This window comes from Alexandromys fortis, unplaced genomic scaffold, assembly GCF_014885135.2.
Source record: "Alexandromys fortis isolate MF-2015 unplaced genomic scaffold, M_Fortis_MF-2015_v1.1 scaffold_318, whole genome shotgun sequence".
Taxonomy (NCBI): Eukaryota; Metazoa; Chordata; class Mammalia; order Rodentia; family Cricetidae; genus Alexandromys; species Alexandromys fortis.
This window is the reverse complement of record NW_026068194.1, coordinates 102857-128363: the sequence shown is the minus strand read 5'-3', so window position 1 is coordinate 128363 and position 25507 is coordinate 102857. Positions and strand designations below refer to the sequence as shown.

At 37.7% G+C, this 25507-nt stretch overlaps 1 protein-coding gene across 2 annotated transcripts in view; it reads right to left on the bottom strand.

Moving 5' to 3' along the window:
* Positions 1-836: 836 nt before the first annotated feature.
* Rragb (Ras related GTP binding B) overlaps positions 837-25507 on the bottom strand; it is a 39095-nt gene continuing 14424 nt past the window's right edge. For both annotated transcript variants that reach the window (XM_050129669.1, XM_050129670.1), the window contains 5 exons: positions 20240-20335; positions 17783-17905; positions 15121-15212; positions 10037-10152; positions 837-8859 (listed from right to left, as the gene is read on the bottom strand). In XM_050129669.1, coding sequence (XP_049985626.1) covers positions 8762-8859; positions 10037-10152; positions 15121-15212; positions 17783-17905; positions 20240-20335 — 525 coding nt within the window. In that variant the 3' untranslated portion in view covers positions 837-8761. The remainder of the gene's footprint in view (positions 8860-10036; positions 10153-15120; positions 15213-17782; positions 17906-20239; positions 20336-25507) is intronic.

Here is a 25507-nt window from a genome sequence, read left to right as displayed (position 1 = left end):
AAGAATGCTGAATTACAGCAAAAATTCAAATCTCAACCTTGGAGGGTGTCAGCAATTACAGTAAGGGTACTGGTTAAAAATAGGATTATATAATTTGTGATGAGGACATGGGAGGACCCCACTGAAGTTGAGAATTCTGAATCTTTAGATACTCACCCGAGGAAGTAGTCCCTCTGTCCTCAGCAGATGTACCCTCAGTCCACCCCCGAAATACTGCCCTTTCTGCTTTGATTGAGGAAATCAATCCCAAGTTGTCTGCTAAACCAGCAGTGACTTTCACTGAAGGAGATGCCAGGCAAGACAATACTGTTGTCCCTCAGGACCCAGAAACAGTTGTCTCTAGACCTATAACCAGACTCAAGGCAAAGCAGGAGCCTAGAGGGGAGGTAGAAAATGTAGTGCAGGAGGAGATGCACTAAGCTACTAGAGAGCTTAGTGAGTTTGCTATTTCATTCCAGCAGAAGGCTGGAGAATACGTGTGGGAATGGATTCAAAGGGTGTGGGATTGTAGGGATAAGTCCCACCCCTTAGGGGGCGTGTTCGCCTCAGGCTAAAGTTCTCCTATAAAATTGGTGAGCGTGCTCCCAGCGCTCTCTTCTGCTTTCCTGGTCTCCGCGGGAACAGTGGTTCTGTAAGTCTATTCCTCCATTAAAGCTGTCTATATTTTGACAATCTGTCTGCATTCGCTTACGCCGTTACATTTTGGCGCCCTAGAGTTCAGGGGCCAAGCAGTTCTCAAATGAATACAGTTGGTGTGTTGTTATTTCGGGCATGAGCTAGCCAAGCGGCTGGGGTGTTGGGGACGCAGCCCAGCCGCTCCTATTTCAACATGGGATAATAGTGGAAGGAATATAAAACTAGATCAGGCTGAGTTTATTGATAAGGGGCTACTGAGTGGAGATTCCAGGTCTAATATAGAAACTTAAATAGTTAAAAATAAAGATGCCAGCATTTGATTGGTTGGCTGAAGCTATTGTCAAAAGATGACCTACTGAAAAGGAGTTGGAGATGCCCGGTATCCCTTGGTTTAATGTTGATGAAAGGATTTTAAGACTCAGGGAAATTGCAATCGTAGTATTGGTACGCTTTGTAAAGCTCAATCTTCACAATGGGAAGAAGGCCCAGAAGATATGGCCTTCATGAATCCTGCATGACGCAAAATGGTGAGGGGGTACCAAAACATCTGAAGACCTTCGCTGTCACTGTTTTCCTTTTGCCAGACCTTAGTTAGGGCTGGATATGCTGCTGCTCAGCTGAATGAATTAAATGCAATGAGTTTAGTTGGGCCCTGAAGTAGCAGGGGCCAGGTGGCAGTATTGAATTTCCAGAGACAAGGTGATCATAGTTATTGTAATGGGCAGCATAGACAATGCAATGTCCATAATAACCTGACATAGGCAATGTGGTTTTTTTTTGGAGGCGTGACCCATATATATACCTTTGGTACTGGCTAATCAATCATGGTGTTTCCAGACATGAAATACATAGGCATTCTGCATTTTTGTTTGATCTGTATAAGTGGGGAAAACTCTCAAACGAGAAACGTTCCATTGGATTGTGGCAAAAGGGAATCTCAGACTGTAACCCAATTTCAAGACTTGAGCCAGTTTGGAGACCCAGAATCCCTTGAATGAAGGGATGGCTAGGTTCTCCTGACGTAGGAGCTTGATCAACTCTGTTTGAGTTTAACTGTTAGCCTTTCTCCAGTCCTTTCCCAAATAACTTATGGCCTTTTACAAAATATAACTGTACAATGGGGGAAAAGAAACAATCAGACTTTCCGGTATCTGTTGGATACTGATTATAAATTGACAAATTCCGGGAGACCCCAAGAAACACTGTGGCCCTCCACTTAACATAAGGGATTGTGGAGGTCAGGTGATTGATTAATGAAGATTTGGCTGAAGTCAATCTTACAGTGGGTCGAAAGGTTTCCAGAACTCATCCTGTGGTTGCTTCCTCAGTCTTATAATGTGTAATTGAGACAGATATACTTAGAAGTTGGCACTGGTTCCTTGACTGTGGAGTGAGGGCTATTAGAGTTGGAAAGGCTAAAGGGAAGCCTTTAGAGTTGCCTCTGCCAGAGAAAATCGTGAATCAAAATTAATATGATATCCCCAGAGGAACTGCAGAGATCAGTGCCACCACCAAGGACTTGAAAGATGCAGGGGTGGTGGTTCCCCCCACATCTCCCTTTAACTCTCCTACCCGGCCAGTGCAGAAGACAGATGGATCGTGGAGAATGACAGTTGATTGTTGAAAACTCAATCAGGTAGTGACTCCAATTGCAGCTGCAGTACCAGATGTGGTGTCCTTACCTGAGCAGATTAACACATGTCCTGGTACATGGTATGCAGCTATTCATCAATAAATGCTCTTTTCTGGTACGTGTTCATAAGGACCACCAGAGGCAATCTGCTTTCTGTTGGCAAGGCCAGCAATATAAAACTGCAAAGTTTTATGTCAATGATATATCAACTTTCCAGCTGTGTTACAACTTAGTTCAAAGGGATATTGATTGTCTATCTTTTCCACAAAGCATCACATTGGTTCACCATATTGTCGACATTTTGCCAATTAGACCAAGTGAGCAGGAGGGAGCAAGTGCTATGGAGTTGTTGGTAACAAATACATGCATCAGAGGATGGGAAATAATCCAACTAAAATTCAAGGGCCTTCTATCTCAATGAAATTCTTTGGAGTGCAGCAATATGGGACATGCAGAGATGTTCCTTCTAAGGTGGAAAGGATGGCCCCTCCCACCACCAAGAAAGAAGCATAACACTTACTGGGCCTATTTAAATTCTGGAGGCAGCACATTCCTCACTGGGGTGTTTGTTACTCTGGCCCATAACCAAGTGACTTGCAAAACTGCTATCATTGTGTGTAGCCTGGAACAGAAGGCTCTTCAACAGGTCCAGGCTGTTGTGCAGGCCGCTCTAGCACTTGGGGCATAAGATCTGGCAAATCCGAAGGAACATAAGCTGTTAGTGGTATATTGGGAAGCTGTTTGGAGCGTTTGGCAGGCCCTTACAGGTGAATCACAGGAGAGACCTTTGGGATTTGGGAGCAATGCTCTGCCATCTCTGAAGACAACTCTTCTCCCTTTGAGAGACAGTTCTTGACCTGTTATTTTTCCTCAGTGGAAACTGAATGTTTGACAATGGACCACCAAGTTACCATGAGACCTGAGCTGCTCAACGTGAGCTGGGTGTTATCTGACCACCAAGTCACGAAATAGGATGTGCACAGCAGCAGTCTGTTATCAATTAAGAGAGTATCAGTGGTTATTATATTTAAAAAGAATGTCCCTTAAGGGACATTGTCACTTATCCTAAAATTTACAATTCATTTGGGGTTGTATGAGGGATATAATGTTAGGCATAATTATGACCTGGTTAAATATATAATGCATTGATAACTGCACATGAGATAGTTTTATCATGTTAATTAACAATTATACATGAGATAGTTTTATCATGCTAGGCATAATTATGATCTGGTTAGATATATAATGTATTAACAATTGTATGAGATAGTTTTATCATGCTAGGCACAATTATGACCTAGTTAATGTTTTCATTTGTAAATAAAGCATGGCATAAGGAGATGATTGTGTATCAAGTTGACACGGGTTGGATTTTGATGGCTTACTTTTTGGTTGTTAACTTGACTCTATCTGGAATTAACTAAAACCCACGTGGCTGGATAAACCTATGAGGGATTTCTTTCTTTTTTTGTGACAGGGTTTATTTGTGTATGCCTGGCTAACCTGGAACTCACTCTTTATGTAGACCAGGCTGGCCTCAAGCTCATAGAGATCTACCTGCCTTGGTTTCCGGAGTGCTTGGATTAAAGGTATGAGCCACCACTGTCCAATGGGGAATTTTTTCTTAATTAAATCATTTGAAATGGCAAGACCCACTTTTAATTCAGATCTTCTGAGGTAGGAAGATCCAACTTTAATCTGGGATATGTCTTCTTCTGGCAGCCTATGCCAAGGACATGGAAGATGGAAGCTTGCTCTCTTGGCCTGTTTACTTTCCATTGAAGAGTCACACTAAGACCCTTTAACCATCTATCACAATGCCCATGAGAAGTCATTTCCATTTTTCAGGAGCTACTATTTTAAATATCTTCCTAATTCCTTTTACCTCTACTCACTGTTTACTTGGTTCAAGACTAAATGTGAATGTCTGGGCTTCATGTCACCTGAGTGAAGACTGGTATACTGGAATATGCAGCTATGTCTCTGTTCATGCCTGACATAGCACAATGCAGTTCCCAACTCCCTTTTCAAGCTGGGTTCTCCTGCAGGTACTTGGTCTCAGACACCTCTATTAACCTCGTTGCTCAAGCTGAAAAACCTCAGCTTTTACCTGATTCTTGTTGGGCACACCTCATTAAGAACTCCTTTTGGCTTTAAGAAACTAGCTAGAACCCTTTGAATTTTCATTATTCTGGCCCCAAATTCCAGATTCTTATCTGTTGCTACAAATGTCTACACTTCATTCCTTGTATCTCCAGTCTGATTTCTAGCAGCAATCATTTTTTGAAAGTATATCAGTCCTCAGCCTAAAACCCTTCCAGTGGCTTTCCAACATTAATGGGAATAAACATCAAACTCTTCAGTTACCTAGCATGCAGTGGTGGTGCACGACTTTACTCCTAGGACTCCAGGAGGCAGAGGCAGGTCGACGTCTGTGAGCTTAAACCAGCCTGTTCTACAGAGCTGATTCCAGGACAGTGAGGGCTGCTACACAGAGAAACCCTGACTTGAAAAACAGAAAGAAAGAAAGAAAGAAAGAAAGAAAGAAAGAAAGAAAGAAAGAAGGAAGGAAGGAAGGAAGGAAGGAAGGAAGGAAGGAAGGAAGGAAGGAAGGAAGGAAGGAAGGAAGGAAGGAGGAAAACTCTGATACTCTTCTCTCTCACCCACTTTATTTTCTATTTGAAAATTTTATCATATATGCTTGTGCACACACATGTGATGGTCACTCATGGAGATCAGAGAACAACTTTGTGGAGCCAGTTTGCTCCCTCTCCCTTTACCTGGGTTCTGGGGACTGAACTCAGGTTGCCAGGCTTGTTTGGGAAGCGCCTTTACCTGCCAGGCCATCTTGCTTGCCCCCAATTTTAAAATAAGCTCACCATACCGCCTCATCTAACTTTTCTCATCTCCCATTTAGTTATGTTAACCTTGCTGCTACTCCACTAGGATTTCAAGAATCCTCCCAAAACATAGACCTTATACTTAATTATTCCCTCTGCCTGGATAATGCTTCCCTAAGGAACATCTTTATTCAAATATCATTTCATCAAGGAGGTTAATTCTGCTTTCCCTAACGGAATGCATCCCTGTTATTTGTTTCTGTCAACTCGAATGGACATAAGGTGTACAAATATATCATGTCCACGACCCTGTTTTTGTGTTAAAATAACAGTTGAATTGGTAAACCGAATAAAGCAGATTGGCTCTCTAATGTGGGTGAGCCTCATCTGATGAAGATGAACACAAAATATGGGATGATCCTTCTGGCAGCAAGAGACTGGCCTGACTGACCTAAGTGGGGATAGCCATCCTTTCTCTTCCTGTTTTACACAACACTGGCTTTCTTGGGCCAGTATTTACATTTGCCAGCATTTGGACTAGATCTTACACAACCAATCCTGTTGTTTCCCTAGCTTTTGTATTAGACAGGAGGTTAGGTATTTGAGTCTCAAAGGACTTTTATGTTGGACCCCTTCTTCATAGTCAACAACTTGAAAAATAAAATATCCAGAAAAATTATCAGGATTTTAATAGTTGTCAGGAAAATTGGATCCAAGTCATATCCCTCACTGCATAAAAAGTTAAACAGATAACTTTTTAAACCTGGTGCCAGGACCCCTGAACCTTATGTGATTACTGATAAAGAAGGATGTGTCATTCCCGTCTAGTAAGACATAAGCTGTGGTGGTTTGAATGAGAATGGCCCTTATAGGCTCATGCTTGAACACTTAGTCCCCAGTTGGTGGAATTGTTGGGAAAGATTAGGAGGAGGTGCTTTGAGGCTCTCAGGTGCTGCTCCATTCAACATGCATGTTGCTTGCTGTCCATGCTGTCCTACCATGATAGTCATAAAGTCAAGAAAATAAAATGCTTCCTTCTATAAATTACCTTGGTCATGGTATTTTATCACAGCAATGAAAAAGCAACTAGTATATAACCCAAACAAGTCTATCAGTCACTTGGACAGGACAAAGTCCCTCAGGAATAGCCACTTATTCTAGAGAAACACTTAAAATATAGTATTTCATCTGCCTAAATTGCATATCAAGGCCAGTCTCCCTGGCCATTGTTTGTCCCTGCCCCATGACTGTATACTCTAAACTAACTTTGTCTTGTCTGACTTTGACACTACACTTTGTGTTTTGCCTGAATTCGTTTGATGGAGATCACAAGGGTCTGGGAGATAAAAAGAGTCCAGACCAAGATCCTTGATACATGTGAACTCAGACTGAGACATGACTGGTTGGCTATTCTGTGTCTCATTTGCCAACTACAGATCACTGGGATTTCTCAGATTTCCATAATCACATGAGCCAACCCCTATATTTACGCACTCATGCGCACAAGCGCCAGCATGCACACACATACCCAAGACATCCCACCTCTTTTTCTCTTGAGAAGGCCCAATATATTTTCATTTATTGCTTTAACGGGTTATCAGGAATTTGGTAGCTTGAAGTAATAGAAATTTATTATAGTTTTAGAGGTCAAAAGAACGATTTGTTTCATAGGGCTAAACTCCAGGTGTCAATATGGCTATTTTCTTCTTAAGGCAGCTGGGGTTCTAGAAGCCACTTCATCCCTGTCAGTTCCTAGTGGTTCCACAATAGGCTTGTGGCGACCTGCTTTCACCTTTTAAAATTTTTTAATGATTATTTGGGAATCTCACATTATACACACCAATGGTGCTCACCTCCCTGTCTTCCCATGTCTGTCCCCCACCCCCACCTCTTACCCTGCCTCTAGGAAAAAACAAATCTATTTTGTGTTGTTCATATATCACTGGTGCATGGTCAAATTCCTAGTGGCCACCTGCTTCCATTTTTAACAGTGATTTTTAGTCTTTCTCACAGTCTCTTTTGGTACTGATTGTCCTGTCTTCCTCATCCAAATTTAAAGTGTCCTTATATGTGGAGCTACATGGATCATGCAGGAAAATCTTACTTCATTGAAAGGCAGCTGATCAGTAGCTTTAATTATGTAGGTAACATTAATTTCTCCTTGCTAGGTAATATATGGACAAATTCAAGGAATTAGAAGTACTGCCTACCTCAATGCCTTCCTCCAACACTGTTGTAATTTTCTTCATAGTACATTTGTCTCCCAATAAAACATACATAATTGGTTACTGTCCATTTCTTTTATTTAAATAAAGAGCCCATGAGTTCAAGGGGTTTGTTTGGTTGACCCCTGTGTCTCAGGCTCTGAAGGTATTATTTGAATCATAATAAATTGTGGACTAAATTTCTGACTAAAATAATAAGGCTTGCAATTTTGTTAGTAAGCATTCCTGCTTCAAAGAGAAGTCAGGAATTTAAGTAGGAAACCATAAAGCTCTGTTTTGCAAAGTACTGTTTTTGGAGACCTAAAACAGTTAGGCATCCCCCCCCTTTACAAGGGCTCTAGGGAAACAGAGACTATAATCCTTCACAATAGCAGTTAAGGGAAAACTTAAATATTGCAAAATTGTCCTGGCAGTCAGGGATTTTACCAGTTATAACAGCACTGGAAATTTTCAATCAAGATCAGGCCAGGATTACTAACATAGATTTTCCAGCTGCTGTCAATCCATAAGGTATAGATAAGTTATTTTTTAAATATTGATTTCACATAATTATTCTGTGCAGTAGCTTTTTGTGTTTTTCATTTTACTATAAAATTCATATATCACAGATATCAGATATTTAAAGTCTTTTCTAGTACTTAGTGCTAAAATTCTGGCTACATTGTCAATTTTATTTTAAACTTTTTTCCAATAAGCAAATTCTCTTCTCTAGAATAAATGAAACTTTAAACTCTTAGTGCAAAATTCAAGATATGAGAAAAAGAAACACAGACACTGAAATCCCTAACAGCAAACATTTATTTACAATCCAAGTTAAGGAATACATATATTTATATATGTGTGTGTATATACATACACACACACACATATATATATATATGATTTTTTGAGACAAGATCTTGAGATATATCCCTGGCTGGTCTAGTCCTCCCTATGCAGACAAACTGGCCTCAAACTTGCAGCAATCCTCTTGTCTCTACTTCCCAAATGCTGGGATTATAGGCATGAGCTACCATGCCTGGCTGAGTCACAGAATATTTTTAATGCATGCTGAGAAAAACAGTAATACTTCAAACTTACATGTATATATTTGATAATGAATACAAGAGGATGCTGGGAAGGACTTTGGCATACACTATTTAAAGCAGGTTATCGGAACACAAACACCATTAGAATCATGTTATCAGAACACTTACATATATCACCTACATATATGTTACACCAACTTCATGGACACCCCATCTTCTAACTCCTCACTGGCTATTTGAATAAATAGCATTCAAAGTTAAATGATAAGACTGGGGAGTAGAGAAGAAATACAGAAGTGTTAAGCATCACAATATTTTAGAGTCTACATTTATGAATACAACAATAAAATTAAGAAACAGTGTTTCAATTTTAGTGTGGGAAACAATATTCGGCAATGCTTAGCGCATGAGAAGACACTGTTTTGGTCCATCCACTCTTTCCAGCTTTTCAAAGTGTTTCCTGGCATTGCGGATGTTGATCAGAGTAGCTGCAGAAGCTGAGGGTGGGGGGTGGGGAGACACCCAACAGAGTAAGAAGAGCAGTCAAAGGAATGTCTCTCTAGTAAAAGCAAATAAATTAAAAGATCCTAATCTTTCAGTGTATGCCAGAGAAACTTACAGGAGCAGGAAGCCTTAAGTTATGAAGATTTGATATTTCTAAAGCAGATTTTCACATATCCTAAACATAAAATTTCACAATCTTTTGGTTTGAGACTAATAGAATAGAGCTCAAGAAATATCTGATGCTACCTTTAAATATTAACATAAAATAGATAAAACCAGAAGACAGATAATGTAAACATGTGGGAATATTCTGGAAACACTGAGAACCTTTAGTCTAACGGTTATAGCAAACATGGCTTCCATGGCATGGAAATAATGCTCATAACAGAAATATACAGCCGTGGAACATGGAGTTCACCTTTAATAACTTAGAGGTTACGTGGCTAGTATTTTAAAAGTTCTGGGATCTGGGTTCTTTTCTTTTTTTTTCAAACTCCGCAATTAGTAATTTGCTGTGATAGTCTAAATGTAACTGGCTCCCATAAGCTCACAAGGAGTGGCACTCCTGGGAGGTGTGGCCTTTTTGGAGGAAATGTATCACTGTGGAGGCAGGCTTTGAGGTTTCCTATGCACAGGAAACCACCTAGTCAACTTCCTGCTGTCTTCTGGTCAAGTTTAGCCAGCTCCATGTGTGCCTGTGCATTGCTATGCTACCCATCATGATAATGGACTTAACCTCTGAAACCGTAACCCACCACCTGAATTGAATGTTTTCTTTGTACGAGTTGCCATAGTCAAAGTGTCTTTTCACAGCAATAAAAATCTTAAGAAGCCTGCTTTCTTAAATTCTCATTAAGCAAAACATAATACATGAGAAAAAATAATTTTCAGTTCTAAAATATAAGATTAAATAAAATTATTTAGAACTACTACTACCACTAATTTCTTTAACTGTAGCTTTAATATGTACATTATACATTATATATGTATATGTAAAATTTACCACACCTACCGTTTTTAAATGAACAGTGAGATTAAGTGACTTAGATGTTCTTATACAACCACCCTCATTATAAAATAATTATTAAATATTTAATAAAGTACTATCTCTTCAGCCTTTATTTAAAAATTATGAGAGGTTTAAACTATGTCAGGCAAGTTTAAACTTACGAATGGATGGATCAGACATCACGACCATGACGTAAGTGTTGGATGTGAATATGTCAATGAAAGCAGCAAAGTTAGAGTTCCTCACTTCCATACTCTGGAAAGAGGCAGCCAGCTTGCTATGGGAGAAAGGAAAATGGTGGTTAAAGAAAGGACTAAAATAAGTTGCCCTTTATTATATTAGAAAGTTTTACAGTACTATATCTCATTTCATCCTTTCGAAGTTTCCAAGGAAACTGTACTGATGAATCAACATGTTTAGAGAGTGACTAGACTGAAAAACAGGATATGGATTGATAAAGACTAAAAAGTGAAAATGAGCTTAAAACTTGGCATGTATTGCAAAGTATTCCCAAAGACTTTAATACTTCTCCTAATTAGCAGACAATAATAATGGGTTTCATTATGTCATTTTCTCTTTGTTCTTATTTATCCCCCCATTCTCCTAAAACCCTCTCCCCTCACCACTGCTAGTTTCCTTATTCCCAAAATTGTGCATCTATGTATTTTCAAGTCATGTGCATCATATTTCCCTCTCTTCTCTCTAATACAACTTAAGATATCTTCCTACTCTCTCATGATCCCATTTCTTATTTTTATGACCTGAATACGAAGACACAAATTTAAATGTAGATTCCTCATATGAGAGAAAACATGGTATTTTTGAGTAGCCTATTTCACTTAAACATATTATTGCCTATTCCATTTATTTTCCTGAAAATGTCACAATTTTCCTTTCCTTATGATGGATAATATTCCATACTGTATATGCACAAAATTTTCTTTATCCGTGAATCTGTTCATGGGTACCTAAAGCTGGATCTATTTTGAAGATACTGTTAATAGATCACCAATAACATGAATGTTCAATATCTCTGTACATATGGAGTCCTTTGAGTATATGCCAAGTATTTAGCTGAGTCATACAGGGTCTTTACTTTTAGTTTTTTGGTAAATTTACATGATGGTTCCAGAGTGCCTGCACAAGTTCATACCTTGTACAGTGTACAAGGACTTACTCCTCCTTCTGATGTGCTTCTAAATGTGTTGTCTTTGTTTCTTGATGAAAGCCAGACTGATTGCGCTAAGATGTGATAATGAAGATGTTTTAACTATCATTTACCCTCATGACTAAGGTAATAATATTAGTCAAACAATTATTGGTCATATACATTTCTTCTGATAACTATGTAATTCATCTGCCATTTACTGATTGGGAGACTTTTTTAGATTTAGAGTTCTTAATAGATTCTAGATATTCATAATCTAATCTGACAGATTTTGTAAAGTTTTTTCAATGTGCTGATTGTTACCTTTGTGATATAGAAATTTTTCAATTTCATATAATCCCACTTGAAAAATCTTGGGATTACTTCTTGAGCACCTAAATTTGCTTTGAGAAGAGTCCTTGCCTATATCTTGAACTATTTTGCACTTATTTTTATCTAGTTGTTTTAGACTTTCCGGTCAATAACAACTTTGATCACTTTTATTCTGCAGGGCAGGAGATATGGGTCTACTCTTATCCTTCTACATGTGAATATCTAGATGGTTTTCCCCAGAAGCAACTAAGTTATCTTTTTTCCCTAGTGTTTACTTCTGACATTTCTGCCAAAATTAGGGGCCTGTGGTAGTAGTGTTTATTTTTGTATCATCTATTCTATTTATCTACACATCTCCTTTTCTCGGGTGTGTATTCCTAAATATAAAAATACAACCTGTTCAGTCTATATAATGACTACTACTTTAATACTCATTTAGTATCCTGTTAATTTGTTGAATATGTTGATTAGCTACAGATTTGACACACATAACCCTTATTATGTAGAGTTACAGTTTTTTAAAGACAGGGTTTCTCTGTGTAACAATTCTTTCTGTCCAGAAACTCACTCTGTGTAACAATCCTGTCTGTAGAAACTCATAGAGATTGGCCTGCCTCTACCTCTCAAGTGGTGGGATTAAAGGCGTGTGCTGCCACCATCTGGGGAGATACATTATTTTTATTTCTAGTTTTATCAGGCCTTTATCATGAGAAATTGCTAAACCTTGTCAAAAGCCTGTCCTGCATCTAGTAATATGCGTTCTATCCGTATGTTCATTTATGTATTATATTATACTTATTGAGTACCATACATTGAACCAACTTTGAATCCGTGGGACGAAAGCAAGTTGGCCATGGTATATAGTCTTTGTTCCATAATTTAGTTTTCAAGTACTCTGTTGAGTTTTTGCATCTATGTTTATCAGGAAAATTGATCTGGGTTATTTCTGGTGTGCCCTTATTGGGTTATGGTAACAACATAACTCCTTCATAGAATTAATTTGGTAGTATTCCTTCCCTTTCTGTCTCATGAGACAGATTATTAGGTATTAGATTTACCTGTTTCTTAAATGTTTGGTAAAACTCAGTAATCCACTTGGTTCTAGGCCTCTTTGTGGAGAGAGATGTTTAATTAGTACTTCAGTCTAGCTACATGATATGGGTCTGAGGTATTTATACCTTTTGTACTGAATTTAGGTAGGTTATAGATATTTAGGAATCTATCCATGTCTTCCAGGTTTTTCGGGGGATTTTTTAATATAAGTATTCAATGTGTTCCCTAATAATTTCCTAGATTTAACTAGAATCTGCTGCAACATCACCATTCACAGCTCTGATTCTATTAATTATTTCTCTTCTGTTTAGTTTAGCTATAGGCTTATCTGTCATGTTTAGCCTTATAAGGAGGCATCTTGTTGCCTGATTCTATGTATTTACCTTTTAGTCTCCATTTTCCTAACTTCTGCCCTGATTTGTATTATTTATTGCCTCCTACTTTAATAAATTTAATTTATTTAAATTTAAGATTTGGTTATTCTCTCCTCTCTCCCTCCATCTCTGTAGCTTTGGTGCCTGGCCTAGAACTAGCTCTTGTAGACCAGGCTGTCCTTGAACTCACAGAGTTCTGCCTGTCTCTGCCTCCAGAGTGCTGGGATTAAAGCTGTGTCACAACCGCCCAGCTTGTTCGCCTTTTTCTAAGACCTCAACGTACACCATTGTACTGAGTACTGTTATTTTTTAAAGCAGTACTCTGAAGTCCTTTTCTAAATTTCTGGTATTTCAATATCTTTGGTTTCCAGTAGGGAGAAACTGTGTGCATCTGTACACATGAACACAGTGTCACAGCGGTTCATTCTCTCTCTAGTGATGCTTTGTTGTGTTTGTATCTGTTGGGTGTAGTTTCTAATTTTCCTATTTCTTTCTTTTCTTACTGGTTTGGTTATTTTATGTGAGTCATCATGGTGAGCTGCCTTTACTTGGTATATACTTCACTTCTGTCCTTAAGGTTCAAGACAGAGGGACTAAGGTACTGTGGGGAAATGTACCTTAGTTGCTTATAGCTAAGGTATTTAATAACTAAAAAGTAAAAAGAGGAAAAGGTATGAAAAAGGGAAAAGAAAGAATAAAGTATAATAAAGGGAAAGTACAGGGCTACAGGTATGAGAAACAATAGAGAACAGGTACAGAAAAAGTAAAGACTGTCATAAAAGCTTATTCTTGCAAGATACAAATGAAAACAAAAATAATTAAAATACAAGCATGTAAATTAACAAAATATAACATAATTAACTAAATATAACATAAAATAACTAAAATGAGACAACAATTATTATAATGTTAGTATTTCTTCCTTTGGGATGAATATAGTTCCTCTCCACTTTGGTGGGTTCCTTTAGCTGTTTCTGTAGGTAAAGAGACAGCTGTTAGTGCCTGAAATTTAAATGCATTTTATGGGCATGTCTTCCCTGTTGCAAGGTGTTTCTGTATTGTACTTGCTTTCTTAAAAGTTTTCCCATCGTAAACAATCCATCTGGCAGCTACTGACTGATACTGGATTATTGCTGACCAGTTTCCATGAGGTTCTATACTTGTATTCTCTTCTGTCATAGGATCCATCTTCGAACCCAGATCCCTGCTATGTATTTGCTAATGACCCATACATATTGCCCAAGAATATACTTGTGTCCATCTATAACAGCATGCTAGGTCCAGCACAATTCCTTTGTGTTATTACGTTGTTACTATGTTACTCCATGTTAGTCACTCTGGGACTCTTGCTCCATATTCCCTTGTTGCATTTCTACCTTGCTATCCCTGGTAGTCTCAATCAATGCTCATGGTGTATCCAGTGCCTAGTTGTGTCTCCTCAGCTTGTCTATCTCCAGATAACTGTTCCTTTGACACCCATGCTCAGATTTGGACAGCTTCTTCCTGGTATTATCAGTGCCCTTATCCCAGTGGAGGCAGTGTGCTATATTCTGGTATAGTTGTTCACTGTTTCTACTGAAGATAATTATTTCAATCTCAACTCAACTTATTTCTTTTCAATACCTCTCACTTCTCCTATACCAACACTTTTCACCTGTTCTACTTTATGTTGGTGATAGTCTCACCCTATTTCCTTCTTAGCAACAGTGTTCTTTCTTTTTTTAAAAGCCCAGGCTTTTCTCCTTCACAGTTCCCCCCTCCTTTTATAAACCTTGCTGGATATTCTCTACTTTTATTTATTAAATGGTATCGAATATCTCAAAAGGATACTTGAGTTTTTTGTTTTGTGTTGTTTTTCAAGATAGGGTTTCACTATGTAGCCCTAGCCATCTGGAACTTATTCTGTAGACCAGACTGGCCCAAGCTCACAGAGATCCATTTATGACTGACTCCTGAGTACTGGGATTAAAGGTGTGTGCCATCATCACTGACAAGTATTTTTATACGGTTCTGTACAAGTTTGGGTCACAGAATACATGGATTTGGGTTATTTTTCTTTAAAATTCCTGAATTTAGTAACTTCCTCTCTGAAATTCCCATGAAGAACATACTATACTTGCCCTTTTTGAACTTTTCTTGTTCAAAATATGACTATTATGCTTATATTAAAAAGACAATGGACTACTCTTTAGTCAGTTGTAGGTTCTCTTAGAACTCAACATTTATCTGACTAAGCAAACTATTGTAAACATAGATGTACAGTCAATTTAAATTCTTTAAATTTCAAAAATGATAAATATTACCCAGAAATTAACAGCTAACATTTAAAGTCTCTTACCTACAGCTCAGCTTGAACTGTTTAATAATGTTGCTGATTTTCTCAAATCTGTGGGCATCACGCTGTTCTTTACACTGATAATGAGAAATGACCTGTGAAGAGAGAGATTGTGATTTGAATCCATGCAAATACCCACACCTCTGTTACTAATTAAAATAGACATCTATTAGCACTTTAGTCATCTTGGTTTTAAGAAGTGAGCTGTTACCTGGCATCCTGTTTTTTGCCCTCTCTGTCCCACATCCTTGTCAACAATTTCCATATTCATTTAGGTAACATAAACAGGATCATTTTGTTATGTTTATTAGATAACTTGTATGTTCTCCAGAAATGATTTTTGTCTCATGATGATATGACTTTTGACTGATCATGGTGGGTAAGCAATACACATTCCATAGAAATCATATTTTGAATTTTCCAGGCTTGGAATATACTGTACATATACTGTATCTGTACACATATTGTACAATACTCTTTTATAATACTGAACAGCACTAGTGAGCCATAAGTCCCGATCTATGAAGGTGAATTCCAAGATTATAAGAATAAAGAAGGGATCATTTTTGGAGCATATGCAGCATTGCTAAGATATAGTGTTGGGTAGGTTTTCAAGTTAAGAGTTTATCAGAGCATACCTTATCCTAGTCAAGGAGCATTCGGTGCTTTTCTCAATTATCTTAATCACTAAATTTTAGCTTATTAACATATCACAAGATGGTCTTTGACTTAAAATGGTATAAATGAAGAGAAAATAAAATTATCTAGCTGCTCTTGGCTGTCTCTAAGATAATTGTGAAGAAGCCTTTAGCAAGTGGCTGTTGGAATCATATTAAAAACCTTTACTAGATGATCCCAAGTACTGACTAAGTATTGACATAAACTAATATACTCAGAACAAATACACACACCAGGTAAAAATACTTTTCAATTTTAATAAACCACAAGTACCCTAAGAGCTGAAAATACGTTGCAAATTTCTAGCAGAGGAAAATCCACCTCATTTGCCAAAAGAACATTGACATGAAAATTCTGACATGATGTTAAATATTTGAAATATAATTCTTATACCAAAGATAGAAGAAGTACATGCATATATTCTCTTTTGCTCCCAATTAAATGTCAGGGTTTGTGCTGGCTGCTTACCATTACACTGTCCCATTTTAAAGCGCACAAGAAATCTATGATATAAGCAGTATATGTTGGTTTTACAGAAGAAGAAACAAACACAAAATGACTAAATCATTTTGTCTAAACTCACCTAGCACTGGTAAAGATCAAAAGCTAAATTATTCACTGGGAGCTACTTTGAGAGGTACGTTAAATGAGTCTATTACCAATTATTCAGGAAATGTGTCTGTCAAATTAGCTTTTACAATTACTTTCCTTGGTTTTTTTGAGACATGGTTTCTTCATAGTCTTGGGTATCCTGGAACTCACTCTGTAGACTAAGCTGCCCTTGAACTCAGACATCTACCACCTCTGCTTCCTTAGAACTGGGACTAAAGGTGAGTCCCACCACTGCCCAGTGACCACTACTATTTTCCAAATGTATTCACTGTGCTGAAGAGATGGCTCAGTGATTAGGAATGCTTCTTGGTGTTCTAAAGGACAAAAGTTTGGTTCCCCACATCCATGCCAGGCAGCTCATAACTACCTGTAACTCTAGCTCCAAGAAATCTGAACACCAGCCGGGCGGTGGTGGCACACACCTTTAATCCCAGCACTGGGAGGCAGTGGTAGGTGGGATCTCTGTGAGTTCGAGGCCAGCCTGGTCAACAAGGGCTAGTTCCAGGACATGCTCCAAAGCTACAGTGAAAACCTGTTCCAAGAAAAAAAAATCTGAGTATCTTCTTCCAGACTTCATGGACACCCAACACATAAGTGGCAGCCCCCCCCCCAACAAATAAAAATAAATCTTTAAAATATATATATAATATAGATTTTTGTATCACTGACTCATGCCTCTATAGCATACCCTGATATCATTGCTAAATTCAATTTATAAGAAAAGTGGTACTATTAATATTTCTCTTACCTGCTCCACTTCTCAATCTAAACTCTTAAGTCACTGAGCCTTTTACATGTTAGAAGTTTTCATACTGTATCAATCTTTTTGATAAATGGGTGGGAAAAGAATTTTCTTAAAAGAAAAATGCATCTCTGGAGAGATGGCTCAGTGGTTAAGAGCATTGCCTGCCATTCCAAAGGTCCTGAGTTCAATTCCCAGCAACCACATGGTGGCTCACAACCATCTGTAATGAGGTCTGGTGCCCTCTTCTGGCCTACAGAGATACACACAGACAGAATATTGTGTACATAATAAATATATAAATATTAAAAAAAAAGAAAAAAAAGGAAAAATGCACTGTATTTCTTAATAAAGCTCAGTAGGTAATAAGATTCCTTTATCATAGTTAAATAGTTATTAGTAGAACTAATCTAAATCTCTAATAAGGCATAGCTACAAAAATCTAAATTTTACTAATTATTAAAAGGTTACTTACCAAAGAACTTTTTCCACAACCACTTGCAAACAGTAAAGCTTTATAAGACCATATATGCTGATGTAAAAGGGGGTGGTTCTTCCTAAAAGTAGTAAAATCCTGTCCTCTGAATGTAAAAAGACTGCTTGAAATACATCTGTAGAGCAGAAAGTCCTTACCAGAAAGGTAGCTCTCTCAAACAGAAGTACTTCATCAGCCTCAATAATTTCAGCAAAATTTCGCAGGTTCATTTCCAGTTGCTGAACATTAGGAATCAGCTGATAAACAATACTGGACCAAGCCTAACAGGACAGAAGCACAATCAACTATTACTAACAGATAGAGAGTTCTAGGCCTTTGAAATGAGTAAGTACCCTACAAGACACAGACAGCAAAGTACAATGGTAATTGAGTCCAAAACAAATACAGATGTTAAATATAACAAAAATCAAACAAATTAACCTAATACTTGATTTGTATCCTTGAGTTGAATTTTTAGAGTTCAAACACTTGAGAAATGCTGGAGAAATGTCTTTCCATGAGTAAACAGGTAGTTTAGTACCATCATGCAGCCTTAGGAGAAAAGTTGCAAAGTATGATCTATTGTGCTAAAGCCATTCTAACCCAGACATTCAACAAATATTGAAGTCCAACATTATATACAGCTTTAAAAGAAGAAATAATGCTATATTCTGCATACATTCAAGAGCCAATTTGGTATCAAAGCCACAAAGACTCTGGAACAGTACTTCCTAGACAGGTATCTCAAAATGTCGTTATTAGAGCCCCTCCCTTCAAAGATATAACAAGTCATGATGCAAGAAACAACTGGGATTATAATTTTCAAATGTTTGGTCACATCTGTAAAAATTACTGATTCAATTGAATTTTCAAAAGTCTATCGTGTGACTGCCTGAAACTGAGTTAATCCGGGAGTATGACCCATGCATGCATACGAGATTAGTTTCACCCTCTGAGAATCCTCTTCAGGTGCTTGTGTTCATACTTCTGTTAGAACACTTCCATTACTCTTACTATTCTTCTGGTTAGGTGTACTTTGTTCTTCTGTCTCCTCCTAAGACGTCAGGAACCTATCTTAGCCATTTGTGAATGTGACAGCATCCAATAGATAGACAATGAATGCTTGTCGAATAAAACAATCTCAAAATTTAAGTCAGTTCTATGCAACATTGATGTAAGAGATAGCAGTAGTGCCATGTCTCTGTTCCAATTAGTTTTACTACTTAGGCATAGTGTTCCAAGTTCCCAGGTTGGTGTTAATGTCACTGCTGAATTTACCTTGGAGAAGGCACCAAAGCTAACCACAGCAGAGACATTGTCACTCACAGCAGTGTTGTGATTAGCCAATTGTCTTTGGTCGTGTTATGTATAGCCATCCTTCACACCGCAGCTGGTTCTTATCAGTGCGTCATGTCCATCCTTATTGACGGTTACCTGTTCTATGGGAATAAGGCTTTGAGAGAAATTCGGCCCATGTTAATCTGGAACAGTACTTCCAAGACAGGTTTCTCAAAATGTTGTAATTAGAGTGAGCCTGGGTCAACATCAGGCTGGGGAAGAATGAACTAGTTAAAAAAATCAAATGCTATTTTTAAAAGTCCAGTGGCTTTTCTCCTTGGCAAGTCAGGTTTCTGTGTATCTGGTTGTAGACATGTGTCAGACGAGTTGAAACTGAAGCTCTAGCTACCAGTGACAGAGAAGGATCCTTTGCCACCCAGCGTCACACTTGTCAATGTACACCAGAAGCAGCCTGAAGGAAAGGTCTGACCACATGAGGATATAGAAATAATCAATCTTTAAACCACGTGTATGCAACACAATTGGAAGAAGCAGGAGACTATGTACCACTAAGGTAACTTCAACTTCATCCACAGAACTACTGAGATAACCTCTAGACTTGCAAGCAGTGTGATACTCATTCCAGCAATGCTACCAAGGAAGGATGAATGCTAGTCTCCAATTTGGCCTGAAAGCTTAAGTTATAATATACTTTACATGTATCATATTTCATTCTAAAATTCACTTCTCCCATTCTCCACTAAATGGTTTTCTTCCATTGCTATCTGAATTTAGGCAGATTAGTTTATACCATAAGCATGTAGAAATACCTGCATATTAGATACCAAAATAATCTCTGAGACCACAGCAGGTCAAAATGGATGGAGGATTTTTTTTTTTTTTTTGGTTTTTTGAGACAGGGTTTCTCTGTGGTTTTGGAGCCTGTCCTGGAACTAGCTCTTGTAGACCAGGCTGGTCTCGAACTCACAGAGATCCGCCTGCCTCTGCCTCCCGAGTGCTGGGATTAAAGGCGTGCGCCACCACTGCCCGGTTTGGATGGAGGATATTAAGCAACATTTTTGCTATGACAAAGAACAGTAGCTGGTTAATCATATTCAAACTGGCAAACTTGGTAACAATGTCAACCCAACCTAAGATTAAAATACAATTCTTTTTGATGTTAACTCTGATGTTCTTGGAACAATTTGTTAAAGATTATTTTTTTTTAGTACAACAAATCTAGATGGCTATGAAAGTTTTAAATATTTTAGTTTTGTTAATATCCTTCTAACTTTTATTCATGCTCCAAAAGTAGGAAATGGAGGAATCATACACACCTTATACAGAGTTTCATCCCAGATAGATGTTCGGAAACAAGAACATTCTAATGGACGAGATAAACGCCTTAAGTCTTCTTCTCTTTCTTTAAAAATCTGAATTAAAAAAATCCAATAAATGGATCAGCATGGAACAGCTCTCCTCCTTCACTACAAAATCTGACGTGTAATTATTTTACCATATTTTGACAAGGACCCTTACTCTGTCTTCATAGGAACCATCAGTATTATTATTTCTCAAACAAGAGTACAAATGTGCTAATGGCTACTAGATTTCTTCAGACTTATCCTAGTTTTGCTAAATATTTATTGAGAGCACTGTTAGAAAATTAAATTTATCATACAGATAACTCTGTATGATACATTATGTGTACATATAGCATATGTTTTACACACATACATACACACACATATATACACATACACATAAACACACCCTCAAATCTGCCAAATCTAGGTCATTATTTTGTAAATTAAAACGTTTTAGTTCTCCATTATAGAAATATTCTCTAATTACATACATATATGCAAATACATATATTTATATGTGTAGTATACTTAATTTACAACAAATATATAACCCATACAAACAACTATGCTCTAGCCAGCTAGGATTTGTTTCTATGTACACATCCACACATATACAGAGAAAATAGTTATATAAAACATGTATATTCAAGATGTTTCCTTGTGTGGGTGAATTGCTAGTATGGGTGTATACACATACTTTCATTTTTAAATTACATTATAATTATTTATTTTTATTTTAGGTGCATTGGTATTTTGCCTGCATATATATCTCTCGGAAGGTGTTGGATTCTGGAGTTATAGACATTTATGAGCTGCCATATAGGTGCTGGAAACTGAACCCAGGTCTTCTGGAAGAAGAGTCAGTGCTCTTAACCGCTGAGCCATCTCTCCAGCCCTTAAATTACATTTTAATTTAAAATCTAATTACATTGCCTTTCCTCTTCCCTTTCCTTATTCCAGATGCTCCCAAGTCTCCTCCTTTTCACTCCTTTCTTGTCCCCCTTCTTAAATTGATTGTCTTTTCTTTGGTATTTATTGTCACATACACACACAGGCATGGATATATAAATACGGCCATTCTGTTTTGTTTTCTGAGATAAGGTTTCTCTAATATTACAGTCCTGACTATCCTGAAACATGTACTGTCAACCAGGCTGGCCTCAAACTCATTGAGATATGCCTGCCTCTGCCTCACAAGTGCTGGAATTAAAGGTTTGCATCACCACTGCCTGTCCTGAGTTCATTTTTGCTGTCTGTGTGTATTTTATTTCAGGGCTAACCACTTTATACTAGGTAGTCAAATGCTGTCTAATATGACTTAATGTCCAACAAGTGGGAAATCATGCCTGGTACTAGAAATCTAGTCAACTTCTAGGGATTAGTAAAGCCATGGATCTTAGAAGAGAATCTACTACTTTTCTAGAAATGTTAATTCCCTATTATATTCTTTTTTAAATTTATTTATTATGTATACAGTATATAATATTCTGTCTGTGTGTATATCTGCAGACCAGAAGAGGGCAGTAGACCTCATTACAGATGGTTGTGAGCCACCATGTGGTTGCCAGGAATAGAACTCATGACCTTTGGAAGAGCAGGCAATGCTCTTAACCACTGAGCCATCTCTCCAGCCCCCTCCCTATTACATTCTAAATCTTACTTCTTATACCCACAGATAAGTATAGCCACCACCACTCATCAAAGAAGCCTCTTTTAATAGCAAATGAAGAACATCACAGAAAACAACTAGACACAATGCTGAGCCCAACAAATCTTGTGGGGTCCAGCCCCAATGGATAGTTCTACATCACAACACCTGCATCCATCTACTCTACATTGCAGAACAGGGGGCAGAAATATTGTAAGAGCCAGACTATGAGGCAGTCCTGTGAAACACCCATCTCTAGACATGTCTACACTGCCGTTTTACTCCAACACTGAAATTTTATGTTGGCCTACTCTCCAAACTTCATTCAGTTGAACTACTTGCTTTCAATAAATCAATCTCAACTTCTACCCTCTCTCCCCTATTTCACATTCTGTTATTCTGCTGCTCTGGTGAACCTTTAATACAAGATTTTAATACTAAGAGTGGGTTCTAGAGTAAAACCTTTTTTAATTATTCAAAATTTTTTTTCATATAATATAGTCTGATCAAATCTTTCCTCCAAACTCCTTTCCCAGATCATCCCCTTTCCTATACACTCAATTTCATGTTCTCTTGTGTTCTCTCTCAAAATAAAATAAATCCTGGAAATCAAAACACATTGTTATACCCATAGATCAGTGCATCACTCAACCCTTCTCAGAGAAGCTTCTTCTTAAAGTAGACAGTAATTAACAGAGACCCACACTGGACATGGTACCCAGACTGAGAGACTTTGGCACACTCAGCCCTATATGGGATGTCTGTAATCCTGCCCCTGACACCAAAGGCTCAGGGAATCTACTTCAGGAGTCAGAAAGATTCTAAGAGTTAGAGCAGAATCTTAAAAATGAGTTTTCTGAATTGATTTTGATGTAACTGAGATTAATTCTCTAATCAGGTTAGAATTAAAGATGTCATTTCAAGGAGAAATGAGAATACTCAAGGGAGTCTGTGGGTGATAAGAAATTCAGATACTGAATCATACTAATCAAGAACTTGTAAGAGACAACATTCTGCAGGACACAGAAGAAAGTGACTGGACTGTCTTTGAAATTTCCTGCTTCATGGAAAAGCCTGCTGGATATTACGATGGGCCTGTGGACTGAAGATTGGACAGCCACTACATTCTTATCTAAGAATAATCCAACTTTTCCTGAAGAAACTGAAATGGACTCCTCAGAAGCAACTACAAGAGAGTTCTGATTCACTCCTAGCAAACCCCTTTGCTTCTATGTCTATACACATTCAAATGTCAGAAGTATCCTGAAGGTGGGATACAAAGCATGAACATGAAGATTAGTCTAGCCTCTAAAAGAAGCACATGATATTTCTAATACATACAGATAAAAAACAAAGATAACTATGAGAACAGATATTAAAGGTGTAGAATATAGTGGAAGGGACATAACATTCACTCAGGCCAAATTTACTGATACAGGTCCAATAAGCAGAGGATTTGTAGGTAATGGGTAAAAAAAGTGTTCTTGTAAGTGCCTGAGAAACGAATCAAAACACAACCTATACTAACTGAAGCTAAAATGTCAGATCTGCACTGATCTACTACCCAGGAAGGCATCTAATGACATAGGGAGTTCACAGTCCTCAAAGTTTGTCATTTATAACCAATTCATCAACAGTGGGAAGTTCCAGAACACAATGTTGATGAGAAACAAATTTGTAGAAACCCCAACTTCCATTCCCTGCTCTCTGATCACGTTTCTCTGTAGGCCAAAATTTACAGTGGTAATTGCTACCATTTAACTGCGAAACCTAAATACAAAGGGAAAGTGGGTGCTATAGTAATGAGAACAATGTGGAAATATTTCATCATCAAATACAAGGAGAGCCGGGCAGTGATGGCACACACCTTTAATCCTTGCACTCGGGAGGTACAGACAGGCAGATCTCTGTGAGTTAGAGGACAGCCTGGTCTACAAAGTAAGTTCCAGAACAGCTAGGGCTGTTACGCATAAAAACCCTGTCTTGAACTCCCCCCTTCCCCCAAAACAAGGAGAGTACCCTTATTTTATTGAAGAGAAGGGTCAAACTCACAGAAACCTATAGCTTTGGCTAGCTGATCATGGTGCTACTATAAGTGATCTAGAAGCGATATCTACTACATTCTTATTTGATCTACATAAATGAAATAATTTAGGTCAAATGACCAAAAATCTAGCACAAATCATAAAATGCCATAGTTTCTCGACTGGTATCCAGATCTGCGCCACTTTATAAATCCAGAAATTCTTGAATGAAAGAGGAGGGTGGGTCAACCTAAGAAAAGATGCTGATGCAATTCTATTCAGACTGTTTATTCAGTTTTTGTAGAAGACATGGCTCTTGGAAGGTGGGGTATCGTATGCTTAAGAAGTTTCTGACTGCAAGTTACAACTACTGGACTAGATATGATTAAAATACCAACTCTTCTACTGGTATAAGAATCAACTTTTCCTTTTGTGTATAAGAAGGCTACTTATTTGTTTTAATTTTGTATCCCACTACTTTGCTGAATGTGCTTATAGCTTGGGAGTTTTCTAGTGGAGATTTTAGGGTCTTTATGTACAGAAATTTATCATCTGAAAATAAGGATATTTTACTTCCTCCTCTATGTATAATACTCTCATTTTCGGGTCTCTAGCTTATCTTCTCTGCTCTCCAGGTTCCAGATTCCTTCTAGGAGGCTTCCAGCATCAGCTGAGCTAGTTCTTTAAATGAAATACCCTCCCATTTGTTTGCACCTTTGTTTTTCTATGAACAAACACATCTGATTGGGTCTGTTTCTCTGGAAAACTCAAACATACATAAACATGCATAGAAATATTTATCTTAGGGCCAGGCAGTGGTGCTACACGCCTTTAAAACCAGGTCTTGGGAGGCAGAGGCAGGAGGATCTCTGTGAGTTTGAGGCCAACCTGGTCTACAGAGCAAGTTCCAGGATAGGCTTCAGAGGTACATGGAGAAAACCTGTTTCAAAAAAACCAAGAAGGGGCTGGAGAGATGGCTCAGTGGTTAAGAGCACTGACTGCCCTTCCAGAGGTCCTGAGTTCAATTCCCAGCAACCACATGGTGGCTCACAACCACCTATCATGAGATCTGGTGCCCTCTTCTGACCTACAGACAGGATACTGTATAAATAAATAAATCTTTAAAAAAAAAAAAACAAGAAAAAAAAAGAAATATTTATCTTAGCTGAAATTGTTATTTTGAGAAGCACATAGTCATTTTTATTTGAAACTTCTGTTTAAAATAATTATATTTAATATTAATTTTATATTAACTATAACATATTGTTTAACAATACAATATTAATTGAAAATTGATATTCAATGAAATTAATGACTTTCTCAGAATATTTATTTAGAAATATAGGTATTTTAACTTAAAATATACTAACTATATATATTAAAAGACCATTAATATATATTGGAAAGTATTTATATGACTAATTAAAAAACTGTAAGAGAAATTATAAGTGATTGAAACATCAACAAGGAGCTCATTTGTTGGAATGCTCTAGCTTTTAAATTGCAATTTTGGCTAAAAAGTATTTTTTTAAAATTGCGGTGTACTGGGGATTTAACTCAAGGCAT